Source organism: Euprymna scolopes, chromosome 3 (genome assembly GCF_053919585.1).
Source record: "Euprymna scolopes isolate OS-2025 chromosome 3, ASM5391958v1, whole genome shotgun sequence".
In the NCBI taxonomy this organism is placed as follows: Eukaryota; Metazoa; Mollusca; class Cephalopoda; order Sepiida; family Sepiolidae; genus Euprymna; species Euprymna scolopes.
In genome coordinates, this window is record NC_136484.1 from 85703149 (window position 1) to 85719111 (window position 15963).

The window sequence follows — 15963 nt, forward strand, 5'->3', positions numbered from 1 at the left end:
TACATTACTACACATTTATTAATATCTCACTTTTAATCACTTTTATCGACTTTTTTTTAACACATAGAAATGAAAAAAGTTGGGAAATTATTTTAATATTCATTTTAAGAAAATGCTATTAAAAAAGAAAAGAAAAAGTCGGTAAAAGTGACACAAACAGTAAAACAGTAAAAAAAAAAGAAAGATATTATTAATAAATGTAATGTTTCAATATAAGAATAATTTCAATATTTCATATATATAATATTTCAATATAAGAAAAGAAAAAGTCGATAAAAGTGACACATAAACAGTAAAAAAAAAAGATATTAATAAATGTGTAGTAATGTATTTTATTTCAGTATTCATAAACATTAACGTTGTCATTTAAGAAAAAAATGCTATTAAAAAGTAAAAAAAAAAAGTTTAAAAAAGTCGATAAAAGTGATTAAAAGTGAGATATTATTAATAAATGTGTAGTAATGTATTTTATTACTATGGCAACTAAAACATGTCCTTTGCGCATGCGTGGGGAGAAGTCATTGTTTTTTTTAGGGTGTTTCGGCAGGGAACTCTTACCGCGACCAGTACCATTGTCTCAGTCGTGAAGGATTTCTCCTCCACCGAAAGAGAACAAGAAAATGAAATGCAGCATCTAAAGAACAGATACTACACTTTGATCTTGTTTATATATTTTATTGCTTTTAAAATTTTGTAAATACAAAAAAAAAAAAAAAAAGATTATCAAACAACAAAATTAGGCACAAGGAGGGGAAGGGTTCAGGGTCTTTGTGACTAAAGTGATTAAAAAGTAATAAATGTAGACTTTGGAGTCTTACTCTTGACTGACAACATTTACCAAAATACCTCATTCACTCTATGGATCCTAAACCAACTAATAAATCCCCAGCGTTTAAGAATCAAAACCATATTTACAATTAACAAACAGTTGTCTGCGTGTTTGTGTATGCATTTTTTTTTTTTTTTAAATATTAATTTTGTGTGTGTGTGTGCATGTGTGAAAAAATAAAGTTCAATTTCATTGGTAAAATAAAAAAGTTTTCGAATTAAGAAAAGGATTGCTCGTGGAGAGGGGAAAACTAATTAAAAGTGTTCATATCCAAAACAAAAAATAAATCCTACTGGGTTGTTAGTAAGACGAACTGACTTTAAAGAAAGAAAGAGAATATTGAAGAAAAAGAAGAAAAAAAAAAAAAAAAAATCAGATTAACGCTAACGTTCAATATAAGAGCCAATGAATGAATACGTGCACGTTCAATAAGTGGACATGTTTTTCGTCTGAGCGTGTGGAGGCCTTCATTGAATCGTCTGATTCATCCATTCTTACCAAAAGAATATGGACACAGAATCCAGCTGTCTCTCTGAGAAAGGTTATCTTATTTTTCTTTACAATTTGATCGAAATATTTTTTATGTTTTTTTTATGGAACAGATTTTAACGAAATTTAATGATAGCGCATATTTGCACTTTATCTGGATATTTGCACAATATATTCGCATAATATTTGCACTTTATCTGTATATTTTTCCCATAATTTAAAGTTGAAAGAAATATAGAAAAAGCTTATTTACCAAAGGTTTATTTAAAAGCTAGGCATTTTTTTTTTTTTTTACTGAAAAATTATTTCAGTGAATTTACTTTTGATTATTTTTATTTTTGAATTTTAATATCAGTTTCAATTTATTTTTTAAGATAGTTTGACAAAATGTTTTTGGTTTTATTAAAAAAAAAGATTTCAAAGGGTTTTATAATCTGTGAATTTCCTCCTGAATTAGCATTAAAATAATATTTATTGTGACATTTGGACAACATTGTAATTTTTCCTTCATTTATCTTCAATCCAAGATGGCTGTCATACGTAAGAAAAAAAACTAGACCGATTTTAGTTTAAAATTAAAATTTAAAACCAATTAAAAAAAAAAAGACAAATATAAAGTGGATTCTTGTAATATCACGCTTCAGGTAAATATCCAGATACGCTACAACAGAACATCGACCACTCTAATTTGTTTTTCTATAGGTAATTGAGGTCGCTGACAACGAATCTGATAGTCAAACTTGGGGCAAATTTACCGTTTGCATGGTATTAACCCCTGAACCCACGAAGTACTTTCCACCAATTTTGCAGCTTCCGTTTACGCTACGCGCGTGCGCTGCAGCATAAATAACGGCTTGCTTCACCAAGCAAACTGCCTTCTCACATGGCGTAGCAATCAAAAAATTACGGACTGACATTTTTTAATGACTTACAATTAAAGAAAAGTACGGTACTGGTCGCGATTAGAGTTCCCCGGTTCCCGGTATTTTTTCAGATTAGGTCCACCTCCACAATTTTCTTTTAAATGACGACTTTTGTAGGTTTTCGACTATGCTGAATACGAATATCAAATTGAGATTTTGCAGAAATAAGTAGTTCTCAAGATATAAAAAGTTGTATTATGCATTGTGTTCTTCGGTGGCCATTTTTGTTACGCGCGAGCGCCATAAACAAATCTACTGAGACAGCCGCCTACCGGAAACACATTTCTGGAATTGCCCCTCCCCCTACCACGTACTGGAAAAATCCACTGTTCTGAAAGTAATAACCCCCACCACCACCACCACCACCACTACAAAAAAAAAAAAAAAAAAAAAAAATGGTGCCCGCAAAACTGGGGGGAAAAAAAACTAAAAATTTTTTTTGAAAACAAATAAATTACTTTTAAGGGGGTTCTTTTTCTCGTTATGAAGTTCTACTTTTCTGAAACTGAGAATACCCCCCTCTCCCTGTTAAGTATGTGTTACTAAATAATATTTCAGTTTCGCAAGAAAATAAAAATGGGTTTGTATTACTGTACACATAGATTCGAAAAAGTTGTCAAAAAACAAATATAGAACAAATAAATGTTATCAAAGGCAAGATAAGTTACTTTTCTACCTAACTGGATATATTTTTCATGTTTTTATTCAATGTAACATGTTTATTCAGCTCGAAAAACATGCAGTGTTTACCGATGTATTAGAAAATTCAAAATGGCAGCCGACTCTCTCTCGGAGAGGGTACGTTTGGGAAAAGGTATTATAAATAATAAACTAGACAAAATACTGTTAGAAAACAACCGAATACATGTCAACTTATGTCATGGTAACATATATTGAGCGAATTTCTAACAGTATTTTGTCTAGTTTATTATTTATAATACCTTTTCCCAAACTTAACCTCTCCGAGAGAGAGTCGGCTACCATTTTGAATTTTCCAATACATCGGTAAACACTGCATGTTTTTCGAGCTGAATAAACATGTTACATTGAATAAAAACATGAAAAATATATCAAGTTAGGTAGAAAAGTAACTTATCTTGCCTTTGATAACATTTATTTGTTCTATATTTGTTTTTTGACAACTTTTTCGAATCTATGTGTACAGTAATACAAACCCGAAATATTGAAAATATAAATTTAATAAAATTTTGGAATTAAAGCAACATTGGATTTTTTATAAAATAGAACTTTTTTTTTTTTTTTTTCAAAACAAATAAATAATTTAAACGAAAATCAACACTGAAAAGAAGCGCCATGCGTTACTTTACTGCTTATGGTTCTCTGAACCATGTGTATACATTTTGGAAGCATGACTGAAAAACTTGTGTAGTAACTTCGACTGGTATTATTATACAAACACCGTGACAGCGAATTAACCCTAACCCTAACGCTGTCACGGTGTTTGTATAATAATACCCTTCGGACTTATCACTTTCACTTCTGATAAAGAGGTATTTAGCCAAGTACTGATTCATGTATTGTGATCGAATGCCAGGCCTTTTCACCCACTCTTTTAGATCTCGCCACAGGCGTTCAATATTCTGTGTGTGAATATTTGGGTTTTCTTTATCAACGAAATTTTTCGAATGATTAACAATGTGGTGCGTATAATTCTGGCTGAGGTTATTGTAAGCTTTCCAGGAGTCGCTGTAGATAATTGAACCTGGCAGAACAAATTTTCTTATTAACCGACCAAGCGTCTCCGTTTCTTCGTTCATTGGGGCCTGTCAAAGCGACCACAAAACTCTTTTTGGACTTTCTTTCGATGCCCCCAAAAAGCCAAATTTGACTAAGTGTTCTACCTCGGTTGTATTTGCTTCTCACGATTAAGGTTTCATCAATTTCCACTTCAATATCTTGGCCTCCTAATTGTCCTTGTGCCTAATTTGCTCGGTGGGGGAGCAAATAAATACCATCTTGGCCTCCTATTGGGTCTTGATTTTGCAGCCAGTTATCGCAAACTTAAGAGCAGAAAGATCTCCAGTCAACAGCGGAACAGCTAGAGATGTCAAGATTTTCCATGACAGTTTTGTGATCCCACAGGTTACTTAAGAACAAATAGGATAATCTTCCAGCACTCCATGCGTGTTTGGTCCAGAAAAGTTCCTTTCGCATCGCTTATACTGAAGTCACAGTATTTTCTTTTTTTTTCTATATGGCTCAATACAATAATTGGTGCATTGCATCGCCATAAACATTTATCCTCCCTGTATGAACAAGGTTGATTACATTTAGGGCATGTTACACTTTTTGGTAACACACCATGTTCTCTAAGGAAATTTCTACTCTTTTCTTCTTGTAACATGAACCTATAAATTGTAAGAAAGTACTTGTTACAGCACATGTCACAAGTTTCTGTGGTAGAACTCATTGTCAGCTATTATTTTTATGAAAGAAAAAACAATGAAATTCTTATGATAAAATGTGCAAAAAAAATGAACTTTTTATAAATTATGTGCAAAAAATGTCCTGCGATTTTTTTGAAGTGAACAACAACAAAAATAATGAAATTCTTATAAAAAGAAAATGTGAAAAAGTGTTAGTGGTGTGTGGTGTTCTGTATGAAGCGATGTAACTGTTCAGGCCAAAAAGTCTTTGGGGTGTGAATTTGATTTACGCGGGCTTGTTTACGCACGCATGAAAACAAGAAATTGAAATGCAGCACTTTGATCTTGACCCGAAGACCAAGGAGAAATTTGTGGATTGTTGGTCGCGGAGAAATACATTTGTTTGTAGTGCTTTTCAGTACCCAGTGGCGCCAAAGCGTGTTTATTTTTGGTAAATTTGCCCCAAGTTTGACTATCAGGGTAAAATCCATTGAAAGCGGTCGGTGGTTAAAGCTGTGTACGCATTATAAGTGTTTCTTTTCTGTGTCTTATGTTATACATTAGTACATTAGGGGTCATTTCGAGTTAAAAGTTTATTTACTGCACTCATCTGGACATACACATTTAAATCATGATTTAAATTTGTATGTCTCGTCTAAATAACTAACGATAATTCTCTGATATGGCCGACAAGACGGGTGATCAAAAAGTCAGATCGAGCGTACCGGAAAACGAAATGAGATCAAATGAGGTCTCATTTCGTTAGTCTCATTTCGTTTTCCGGTACGCGGTACGCTCGATCTGATTTTTTGATCACCCGTCTTGTCGGCCATATTAGATATTCATCATTAGTTATTTAGACGAGACATAAATCATGATTTTCTTTAGTCCAGATGAGTGCAGTAAATAAACTTTTAACTCGAAATGACCCCTAATGTACTAATGTATAACATAAGACACAGAAAAGAAACATTTATAATGCGTACACAGCTTTATTTTCTCATAGAACCACCGACCGCTTTCAATGGATTTTACCCAAATAAATGTTATCAAAGGCAAGATAAGTTACTTTTCTACCTAACTGGATATATTTTTCGTGTTTTTATTCAATGTAACATGTTTATTCAGCTCGAAAAACATACATTGTTTACCGATGTATTGGAAAATTCAAAATGGCGCCCGACTCTCTTTAACACGGTAAGTTCGGGGAAAGGTATTATAAATGATAAACTAGACAAAATACTATTAAAACCCCACCGAATATATGTCAACCTATGTCACGGTAATATATATTGAGTGAGTTTCTAACAGTATTTTGTCTAATTTTATATTTATAGCACCTTTTCCCAAACTTACCGTGTTAAAGAGAGTCGGGCGCCATTTTGAATTTTCCAATACATCGGTAAACACAGTATGTTTTTCGAGCTGAATAAACATGTTACATTAAATAAAAACACTGAAAACATATCCAGTTAGGTAGAAAAGTAACTTATCTTGCCTTTGATAACATTTATTTGTTATATATTTGTTTTTTGACAACTTTTTCGAATCTGTACATTAATACAAACTCATCTTGTGGGCCCTTTTCGATATGCACGGTTCAGGTTTCACTTTACAAGAAATCTACACGAAGTGACAAAACCTTCCAGAAAAAAACAAAAGCAAATTAAACAATAACAAAAAACATTAAAAAAAACAAAACGATTAAATTTTTCTTTATCAATGTTTCTTTAAGGCTTGTCTCACGTTCGTATAAAACAAAATATTTTTTGTGTATATTTTTGTGCTGAAAGCGAATCTGCAAACCGTTTCCGTCGCAAAAAAATAGTTGGTACTGAGGAGTGTGCACCCTACGCGAATGTTTGTTTTCCACGGACCGCTCCCTTAATAGACATCCGCAAAAGGTTTTCAGTAAATGAAAAACTTTTTAAGGCCAAAGGAAAAAAAAAAAAAAAAAAAAAAGCCAAAGAAAATGCCGAGTTGATTTTGACGGCCATGTTTTAATTTTTATTGTTTTTCTGTCGGTATTTGTAAAATTCGATAACGATTTACAATATTCGAAAGTCGAAAGGTGTTATTTAAAAGAAAATTGTAGAGACCAAATTTATTCGTATGTAAAAAAAAAAAAAAAAAAAAAAAAAAAAAAAAAAAGGGGGGGGGCACAAAATAATATATATTTTTTTTTCAAACATTTACGTTTTGTTGTTTGTTTATTTTCAAGCATTTACGTTTTTTGTTTTTACGTTTCTAAGAGAACATCCTTTAAGGAATACTCAAGAAAACACATGTCACTTAGAGGTAAAATGTTATCAACAATTGCATCCATTATGTGGTTTGGCAACGGTTAATTGGCGGCAAAGATTGTGCATGTTTATAAAATAAAAAATAATATAAAAACTATATTAGAAAAAAAAAAAAATTGTTTGCAAAAAAAAAAAAAAAAACGTAAATGTGTTTGGAAAAACAAAAAAGAAACGTAAATGTTTCCCCCCCCCAAAAAAAAGTAAATGTTTGAAAATAAACTAGCAACAAAACTTAAATATATTTGCAAAAAAACATGTTTAAAAATAAAATATAACAAAAACATTTATTATTTCAAGGCTGCCATTATATACATTTTGTGCTTCCATAACTGGGTGGACAGACTAACGTAGGCACCGCCAAAACGGGGGGGGGGGCAAGTATTTTTTGACGGACCGTCTTTTTAAAAATATACTAAAAATCAGGTAATTATCCAATCAATACGAAATTTTCAGCGATTAAGAGAAGAATGAACTTTCTAACAGTGTACTTATTTTTCATAAACAATATTTATATATATAATTTTTTTTTTGCTTATAACCCCCCCCCCCCTTGTTTTCAAGGGGTTCCAAATATGCTTAAAATAATCATCTGAAACTGAACAAAACATATTGTGTTGTTGTAAGGGACGGGATTATAGATGAAAAAAAAAAAAACTTGTTTTCATACCTTATTTTGTTTAATTATCTCGCTTTTGAGTTTTGAAGTGTGAAATTCGGTGAATATGTTAAGTAAAATAATTAATTTAAGTTAAGCAAGACAAAAAAATATTTTTTTTAAATATTTATACGAAAAAAGCCATTTTAAAATCTTTGATAAATAAATTAACAATTTCTTTTTAGCGAGCCGAATAATGCATGACCATTATTAAACAGGGCATGCTTTGAAGAATTGATACAAAAAAGAATTCTATAAATATTGTGCCCTTTGTGTTAAAAATATTTTTTCGATCCAGTTTGGAAACGTTTGCCGCCTTTCGACTACGGTGGACCAAACGCGCTGAAATAATTTTTTTTATTCTGCTTTAAATTGCCCCCCTCCCCATTTTGGAGAGCCTGGCCCCAACACACATACACATTAAAAACCAAACTCATACAAATGGTCACCCATCTGGTACTGGCCAGCCTCAGTGTTAATAATACATTGAAATTTTGAAATATAAGTTTTTTTTTTTTTTTTTTTTTTTTTTTTTTTTTTTTTTTTTTTTTTGGCTTTTTGGTCTTCTGTAGTTTGCTTTTTATCAAGTACAAATGTAAAGTTTGTAAACAGAGTAATCAAATCGACTCGAAGTAACTGGTTGCCTATATGAATAAGTGGAATTATTTGAAATCCAGGTACTTATATTATAATATTTTTGCATATTCTCATAGAAAATCATCCTAAATCTTAGTTAGACAAGAAATAAAAAATTGTCTTTCGTAGTTTTAATGCTTTTTAATTGATCTAAAAAATTTTCACGAGCAGTTTACAAACATATTTTTATGTTTTTCGTTCTTTTTGGGGAGGTGGGGGGTATTTAATTATAGGACTTGTGTAGTTTAACAGGTGTTTCTACAGTTTAATTAACCATTTTTCCGTAAGTAATACACCGACATTTACCATTTCACAAAAATTCTGTTTACATTGGGGAGCGAGTGGGGGGGGGTGTTGTAAAAAGAATTTTTGTGAAATGGTTAATGTCGGCGTGTTACTTATGGAGAAACGGTTAAACTGCAAAAGCATCCATTAATGGAATACCTCCCCGCCAAAAAAAAGAACAAAAAACATAAAAATGTGTTTGGTACTTATGTTTTTGCGGTAAATTTTTAATTTACCGACACCCCCCCCCCTCTTGTATTCACCGTTAATTTGTCAACTTTGTAGGTTTTCGGGTATGCTGAGGACGAATATTATATTTATTTTTTGCGCAGACGCACAGTTATCTGTATTTGAAGACATTCAGTATCCAATAACGAAAAAAGGCTAAATATACCACATGTAACTGGAATCCCCATACCCCACCACCAACGTTGACACAAAAAAGAAAAAAAGGTTAATTGGAGGGGGGAAAGGGGCAAATTCAAAAAAATTTGGAGCAAAAGGAAACAACGTAAGACGAGACCACAAATCAAAAGCGTATTTCGAGTAATATTTATTAAAAGGTAAATATTACCTTTCACTACAACAGAACACGACTACTAATTTGTTTCTTTAGAGATATTCGATGTTGCTCACTACAAATTTGATGATCAAATCTGTCACAAATTTACGGTTTGCATGGTATCAACCCCCTTTTAATTGATCTAAAAAAAAAAAAATTAAGTTTCCACGAGCAGTTTACAAAAGCATATTTTATGTTTTTCGTTCTTTTGGGGAGAAGGGTATTTAATTATAGAACTTGTATAGTTTAACAGGTGGTTCTGCAGTTTAATTAACCATTTTTTTCATAAGTAACGCGCCAACATTTACCGAGTAGAATACTGTTTAACATTTCAAACGGCCCCCCCCCACCGCCTCTTCCAAATGTAAACACGGCATTTCTGTGAATTGTTAAACAGTATTCTACTCGGTAAATGTCAGTGCGTTGCTTATGGAAAAACGGTTAATGAAACTACACAAGTTCTATAATTGAATACCCCCCCCCCCAAAAAAAAAAACGAGAAACATAAAATATGATTTTGTAAACTGCTCATGGAAACTTACTGACAGCAATATTTTTACTATTGAATGAGGTGAAAACTTTATTTTATGAAAAATATTTGTCATTTAAAATGTCCACCATGTATTAATGCACCGTGTGAAACGTCAAGTGACTACGTGCGCGTGCGCAGTTTAGTAAGAAAGTGAAAAAAATGAATATAATTAAGAAAGTGAAAAAAAGATTGTCTGTTTCGATATCGGGAAGCAGAAAACCATCCGGAAGGGTGAGGAGGGGGGTCATTTCAGCCTTGTAGCTGAAAAATGTATTTTGGGTCATGTTTTGGCCCTGTGATTCTGTTCGGCCCTTTTTGGTGTTTTTTTTCCTAAATGGAAAACAAGATGGCCGCCATCCCAAAAAATAGTGATTACGTTGGATACTGAATGTCTTCAAATATGGATACGAGTGGCGTGCAATAAGTAATGCCTCTGGAGCAATGAAACTTTGCACAGTTATTAGTCTTTCTCTACATAGGAACCACCCAGAGTTATGCATTTCTCCCATCATTTGATGCAGCTCTGGAGACCGTTTTGTAGAACGCCCCAGGTTGGTCCTCCAACCACGACATGACTTCAGAAATCAAGGCTGCATCATCTGGCAAAAGCTTTCCTTTCAAAAATAACTTCATGACTGGGAAGAAGTGAAAGTCAGAGGGTGCAAGGTAAGGAGAGTAGGGAGGATGGGAGAGGATTTCATAACCACACGCCCGTGCTTCTGATCTGGCAACATGCGAGTTGTGGACCGGAGCGTTGTCCTGCAGGAGGAGGGTACCTTTGCTAATCTTGCCCCGCCTCTTGATTTTGATAGCTTCCCTTAATTTCCTCAAAAGTTAAGCATAATAGGCTCCTGTAATTGTGGTACCCTTTGCCAGGAAATCTCTCATCACAACTCTGTCCTGGTCCCAGAAGACTCTGAGCATGACCTTGCCAGCGGAGGGCTACACCCTTGCCTTCTTTGGAGGTGGTGAGTCCAAGTGCTTCCACTGCATTTACTGGACTTTGATCTCTGGATCATGGTGATGGACTCAGGTTTCATCCTATGTAATCAGTCTTTTGAAAAACTTTGACTCCTCTTCTTGGTACATCTCCAAATTCATCCTCGTGCACTCGATGCGTTCTCGGTTCTGGAATGGTGTGAGCAACCTGGGAATCCATCTGGCAGACACCTTATGCATATGCAAATGGTCATGAATGATAGTTTCCACAGATCCTGTACTAATTTTAACATCTTAGGCTATTTGGCAGATAGTAATGCGCCGATCTTCCAAAATGGCAACCTCAACTTGACAGACAGATGCCTCATCAATGGCAGAAGGGGGGGGCGCGACTAGGTCTGGGAGCTATTTCCACAGACTTCCGGCCATGTTTGAATTCACAATGCCAGCGTTTTACAAGGTCATATGATGGGGCATTATCACCATAAGTTTCTTTCATTTCATCAAAAGTCTCCTGTAGTGTGCATCCTTTCAAATACAAAAACCGGATCCCTGCTCAACATTCAACATGCTCCATTTCACACCTGACTCAGTTCAAACACCTGTAAAACAGAAACCACAATTATTTCAGAGCTGTAATTTACCACATAACCCGTAGATTGCACATGCAAAATTTCAGCTAGACCAGACAACTGTAAGTGGGTCAAAGGCATTACTTATTGCACGCCCCTCATATATTCAATAAGAATAGGGATTAGTATAATGAACCTTTAATTAGATCTGGATATCGAGGAAAAATCAAATACATAAAGGATGTGAATAATAAAATTAGCAGAACAGACTACACAATTTCATCTAACATTGCAATGAAAAAGGAGCAGAATTGTAAAAAATAAAAATAGATATAAAAAATAAGAATAAAAAGAATGAAATTATAAATAATGAAGAAGCATATAATAGTAATAATACTATTAATAAGAGAAATAGACACAAAAAACAAGTTTGGTTTAATCCTCCTTTCAGCAAACATATACAAAATAATATTCCTAAAGAGTTTTACAAAATAATTTATAAGTAAAATAATTAATAAGAACACAGTTAAACTTTCATTCTCAACTACTGTCGATCTATAATAGATTCTAATAATGGTAAAATAAACAAAATAGTGAATAATAGAATTGAATCAGGTGAACTAAATTCGGAGAGAAAATGTAACTGTAGAATACCTAACGAATGTCCATATGAGGGCAATTGCTTAATTTCTGAAATTGTATAGAGATGTAAAGTTAAGGTGAATAATAGTAAAAAGATATACCCAGGAGGAACTGAATGTGTTTTTAAGGACAGATACCAAAACCATGTTGTTTGTATCTTTTAAAAAAATTGGACCAAAGAATGACTCGAATAGGGATAAGGATAGAGGAAAAATAATTATTAAAAATAAGAAGAGAAACACAACTCCATTAGGTGATTGGGTTAGAGAACTATGTAAAAATAAAGATTTTGAATTAAAATGGTAAATAGATAAAGCTAGAAAGTATAAACCAAGTTAATAAAAATGATGTGAATTCTAAAGAAATTTTAAACAAAAAATTAAATCTTATACAACGCTGTCTTCATAGAAATAAATTCCTGTTATCACGCCCACAACCTGATTAAAATAAATTCGGAAAAGAAAAAATTACTGAAGATGTTGAGGGTAAAATGTAAGTGTGGAAAAGGAATGTTAAAATTAATACTAACGTGTTAAATGTGCAATAAATTATTAGATCATCAACTTAACATAGAAAGTAAAATGATTATAACCTAAGTAGGAGAAATAGAAGTAATTTTAATAATAGTTATCTATATAAATAAAACTGTAGACGTGTGCCTCAACTACTGGTCACATAGCACTGAAATTCCCAGGAAGTAATATTCTTGCACCAAAGGGGGGGGGGGGTTATAGCGAATAATATCTTTGCTTACATGCATGTATTTCCCATACAGATATTGGTAAATTTACATGTAAAATGTTTATTAAACAAAAGCTGACATTTTGGATTTGTCTGCACATGCGCATACATTTTTTTCTCCCGCTGGAACACTCGGGTTTTTATTTATTTATTTCAATTCTAACTGATGACACTAACTCATTTTTTATGTCTTTGTATTAAAAAAAAAATGTAATCCTACATAAATTTCTTGATTAGTTTATTGTAAAGCAAGTGTTGCCTAATCACAAACTGCACTTTGAAATATTTATTTTTTGAGTAGCATGGATTTTATATAGGGTGCTTCTTCTACAGTGTAGTAGTACCATATTAAAAAATACAAATTTATAATGAAATAATGTATTTCTAAAAACTGCTGAGTCATTTTTCAGAAGTGATGTCATGTGTTGATGATGGGGGGGGGCAAACATGATTATGTTGCTTTAAAAAGTACCTTGGAGGCCGCCAAGGATTACCAAACCTTCTTTTTTTAGGTGAGGTTGGGGTTTGTGAATTAGTGCCTGTTCATTCTCCCAAGCATTACCCCCACTTTTTCTGTTTATGGAGAGGGGGCTAGTAGATGATTTTGCTGAAATGCTGCGTCAGAACAGATACTGCACTTTGATCTTATTTATTTATTTTATTGAACAAGAAAAAATTGAACATACAAACAGTACAAACAATACAAATCCAATTCAACAAAATTAGGCACACTTTGATCTTAGCCGAAAGGCCAAGTAAGTGTAATATAGTTTTCTACCAGACATTACCCCCTAAAAAAATACAAAATAACCGACACAGCATATCTTTTAAGAGGTGGGGAGGGGAATATGGAATAATTCCCAGAAATGGCTGAAGCGGTTTATGATCTGAAAATTACTTTATCTAATATATAAAAGCTGAAACAGTCTACGATTTAGACATTACATTATTTCATGTATGTTTTTAACAGTGGGATGGGGTATATAAAATCAGTCCAGGAAATGGCCTAAACAGTTTACGAGTTAAACATATTTCATTCATATTTTTAACAGTGGAATGGGGTATATAGAGGCAGTCCTAGAAATGGCTGCAACTATTTCATGTTTTAGACATAAATTTATTAAATGTATATTTTTAACAGTGGGGTGGGGTATAAGAAGTCAGTGCTGGAAATGGCTGAAACAGTTTATGATTGTCTTTTATTTCATGTATATTTTTAACAGGCATTATAACAGAGTTATTATTTTCGTAAGGTAGGGGCGATAATGTGGGATAAAATTAAGAAAAATGATTGTCGAAATTAGTAACATATCCAAGATTTATGAAAAATGATGAAATGTGAGTTAATTGATTGGTGTTTTCTTTAATGAAATAATCTACCCAGACAATAGATCAAAATTATTATTTTCGTAAGGGGGGAGATAATAAGAGTTAAAATTATGAAAAATGATTGTCGAAATTAGTAACATATCCAGGAATTATGAAAAATGATAAAATGTAAGTTAAATGATTGGTGTATTTGTAATAAAATAATCGGCCTAGACAATATATCAAAGTTATCATTTTCGTAAGGGTTGGCCATAATGTAGGTAAAAATTATGAAAAATGATTGTTGAAAATAGTAACATATCCAAGAATTATGAAAAATGATAAAATGTGAGTTAATTGATTAGTTATGTCTCCCCGTAATGAAATAAACAACCAAGATAGTATATCAATGCTATTATTTTCGTAAGGTGGGGTCAGTAATGTGGATTAAAATGATAAAAAATGATTGTCGAAATCAGTAACATATCCAAGAATTATGAAAAATGATGAAATGTGAGTTAATTGATTGGTGCGTTTGTAATAAGATAATAAACCCAGACTATATATCGACGTTATTATTTTTGTATGGGGGGGAGTGTGTGGGTTAGAATTATAAAAAAATGATTGTCGAAATTAGTAACATATCCAAGAATTATGAAAAATGATGAAAGTTTACTTAATCGATTGGTGCATTTGTAATTAAATAATAAGCCCAAACAATATATCAAAGTTATTATTTTTATAAGGGGGTGATAATGTGGGTAAAAATTATGAAAAATGATTGTCGAAATTAGTAACATATCCAAGAATTATGAAAAATGATAAAATGTGAGTTAATTGATTAGTGTGTTTGTAATGAAATAATAAAGCCAAACAATATATCAAAGTTATTATTTTTGTAAGGGCGGCAAGCGATAATGGGAGTTGAAATTTTGAAATGTGATTGTTGAAATTAATAACATATCCAAGAATTATTAAAAATGATGAAATGTGAGCTGATTGATTGGTGAGTTTGTAATGAATTAATCGGCCCAGACAATACATCAGTTATTATTTGCATAAGTGGTAGGGTGCGATAATATGGGTTAAAATTATGAAAAATGATTGTCGAAAATAGTAACATATCTAAGAATTATGGAAAATGATGAAATGTGAGCTGATTTATTGCTGTGTTTTTAATGAATAATCAGCTCAGACAATATATCAAAGTTATTATTTTAGTAAGGAGTTACGCAATAATGTGGGTTACAATTATGAAAAATGGTTAACAAAATAAGTAACATATCCAAGAATAATGAAAATGATGAAACGTGAATTAATCTATTGGTGTGTTTGTAACGAAAATTTTTAATAGAATATATTTGTTGTTTTCAAGTCGGTTTCTATTCAACCCATAATTGGGACCCTAACAGGTACTACCACTCCGAGTCAGTGGACCTGGGAGCAATGCCAATTGAAGGGTGGCTCCACACTCCCCAGAGCCCGCAAGCTGGGGCCTCACCATCGGATATAGTTTAAGGTCATATCCAGGACCCCCATTCAGGGACTTTTACCCTCTGCAGGGGGGCAGTCGGCGTATTCTAATGCTCCACCGACAGGGCCATAAAGTGATATAATATTTAAAATAGTCCAGTTATGAAACAGTTGTAATGCATAAGACAATACACAATATGATGTTTTCATTTTATATTTTGTCTTGATTTTTGCAAAAATATGATGTGTGTGTGTGTGTGTGTGTGTGTATATATATATGTATATATATATATGTTAGTGGCCTGGCAAGGGCACAAGGGAGACAATCAAAGCAACAAAACTGAAGCTGCTTGCCAGGATACTGTATATATATATATATATATATATATATATATATAGTATAGGCAACTTTGGGCACATTTTATTGGTTTGAAAATATAGGTTCTTTTCTACCAATTGTCATAAGATTTTAACCACAGAATATTATAATCTTCAAAAAGCCTGCAAATTTTCACATAGTTTTGCTCCATAGAACCAAAGATATGAGAATTTCAAGATTCAATTTGGCTACGAGTATAAATATATCCATATATGAAAGTTTAGAAAAGCTGAGAGCAATGCAGAAAGACTGGAAAAGCGAAAGGAAAAGTAAACAAACAAATAGACGGGTTTGTTCAAGTAGCAAAA

General features: G+C 32.7%; 1 protein-coding gene across 2 annotated transcripts in view; it reads left to right on the top strand.

Annotated features, from left to right (window-relative positions):
• Positions 1-1026: 1026 nt before the first annotated feature.
• The window catches only part of LOC145256897 (telomere repeats-binding bouquet formation protein 1-like), a 199075-nt gene continuing 184138 nt past the window's right edge, over positions 1027-15963 (top strand). Inside the window, exon 1 of one of the 2 annotated variants that reach the window (XM_080115613.1) lies at positions 1027-1370. In XM_080115613.1, coding sequence (XP_079971739.1) covers positions 1337-1370 — 34 coding nt within the window. In that variant the 5' untranslated portion in view covers positions 1027-1336. The remainder of the gene's footprint in view (positions 1371-15963) is intronic. The other variant, XM_080115615.1, reaches the window with a different exon arrangement.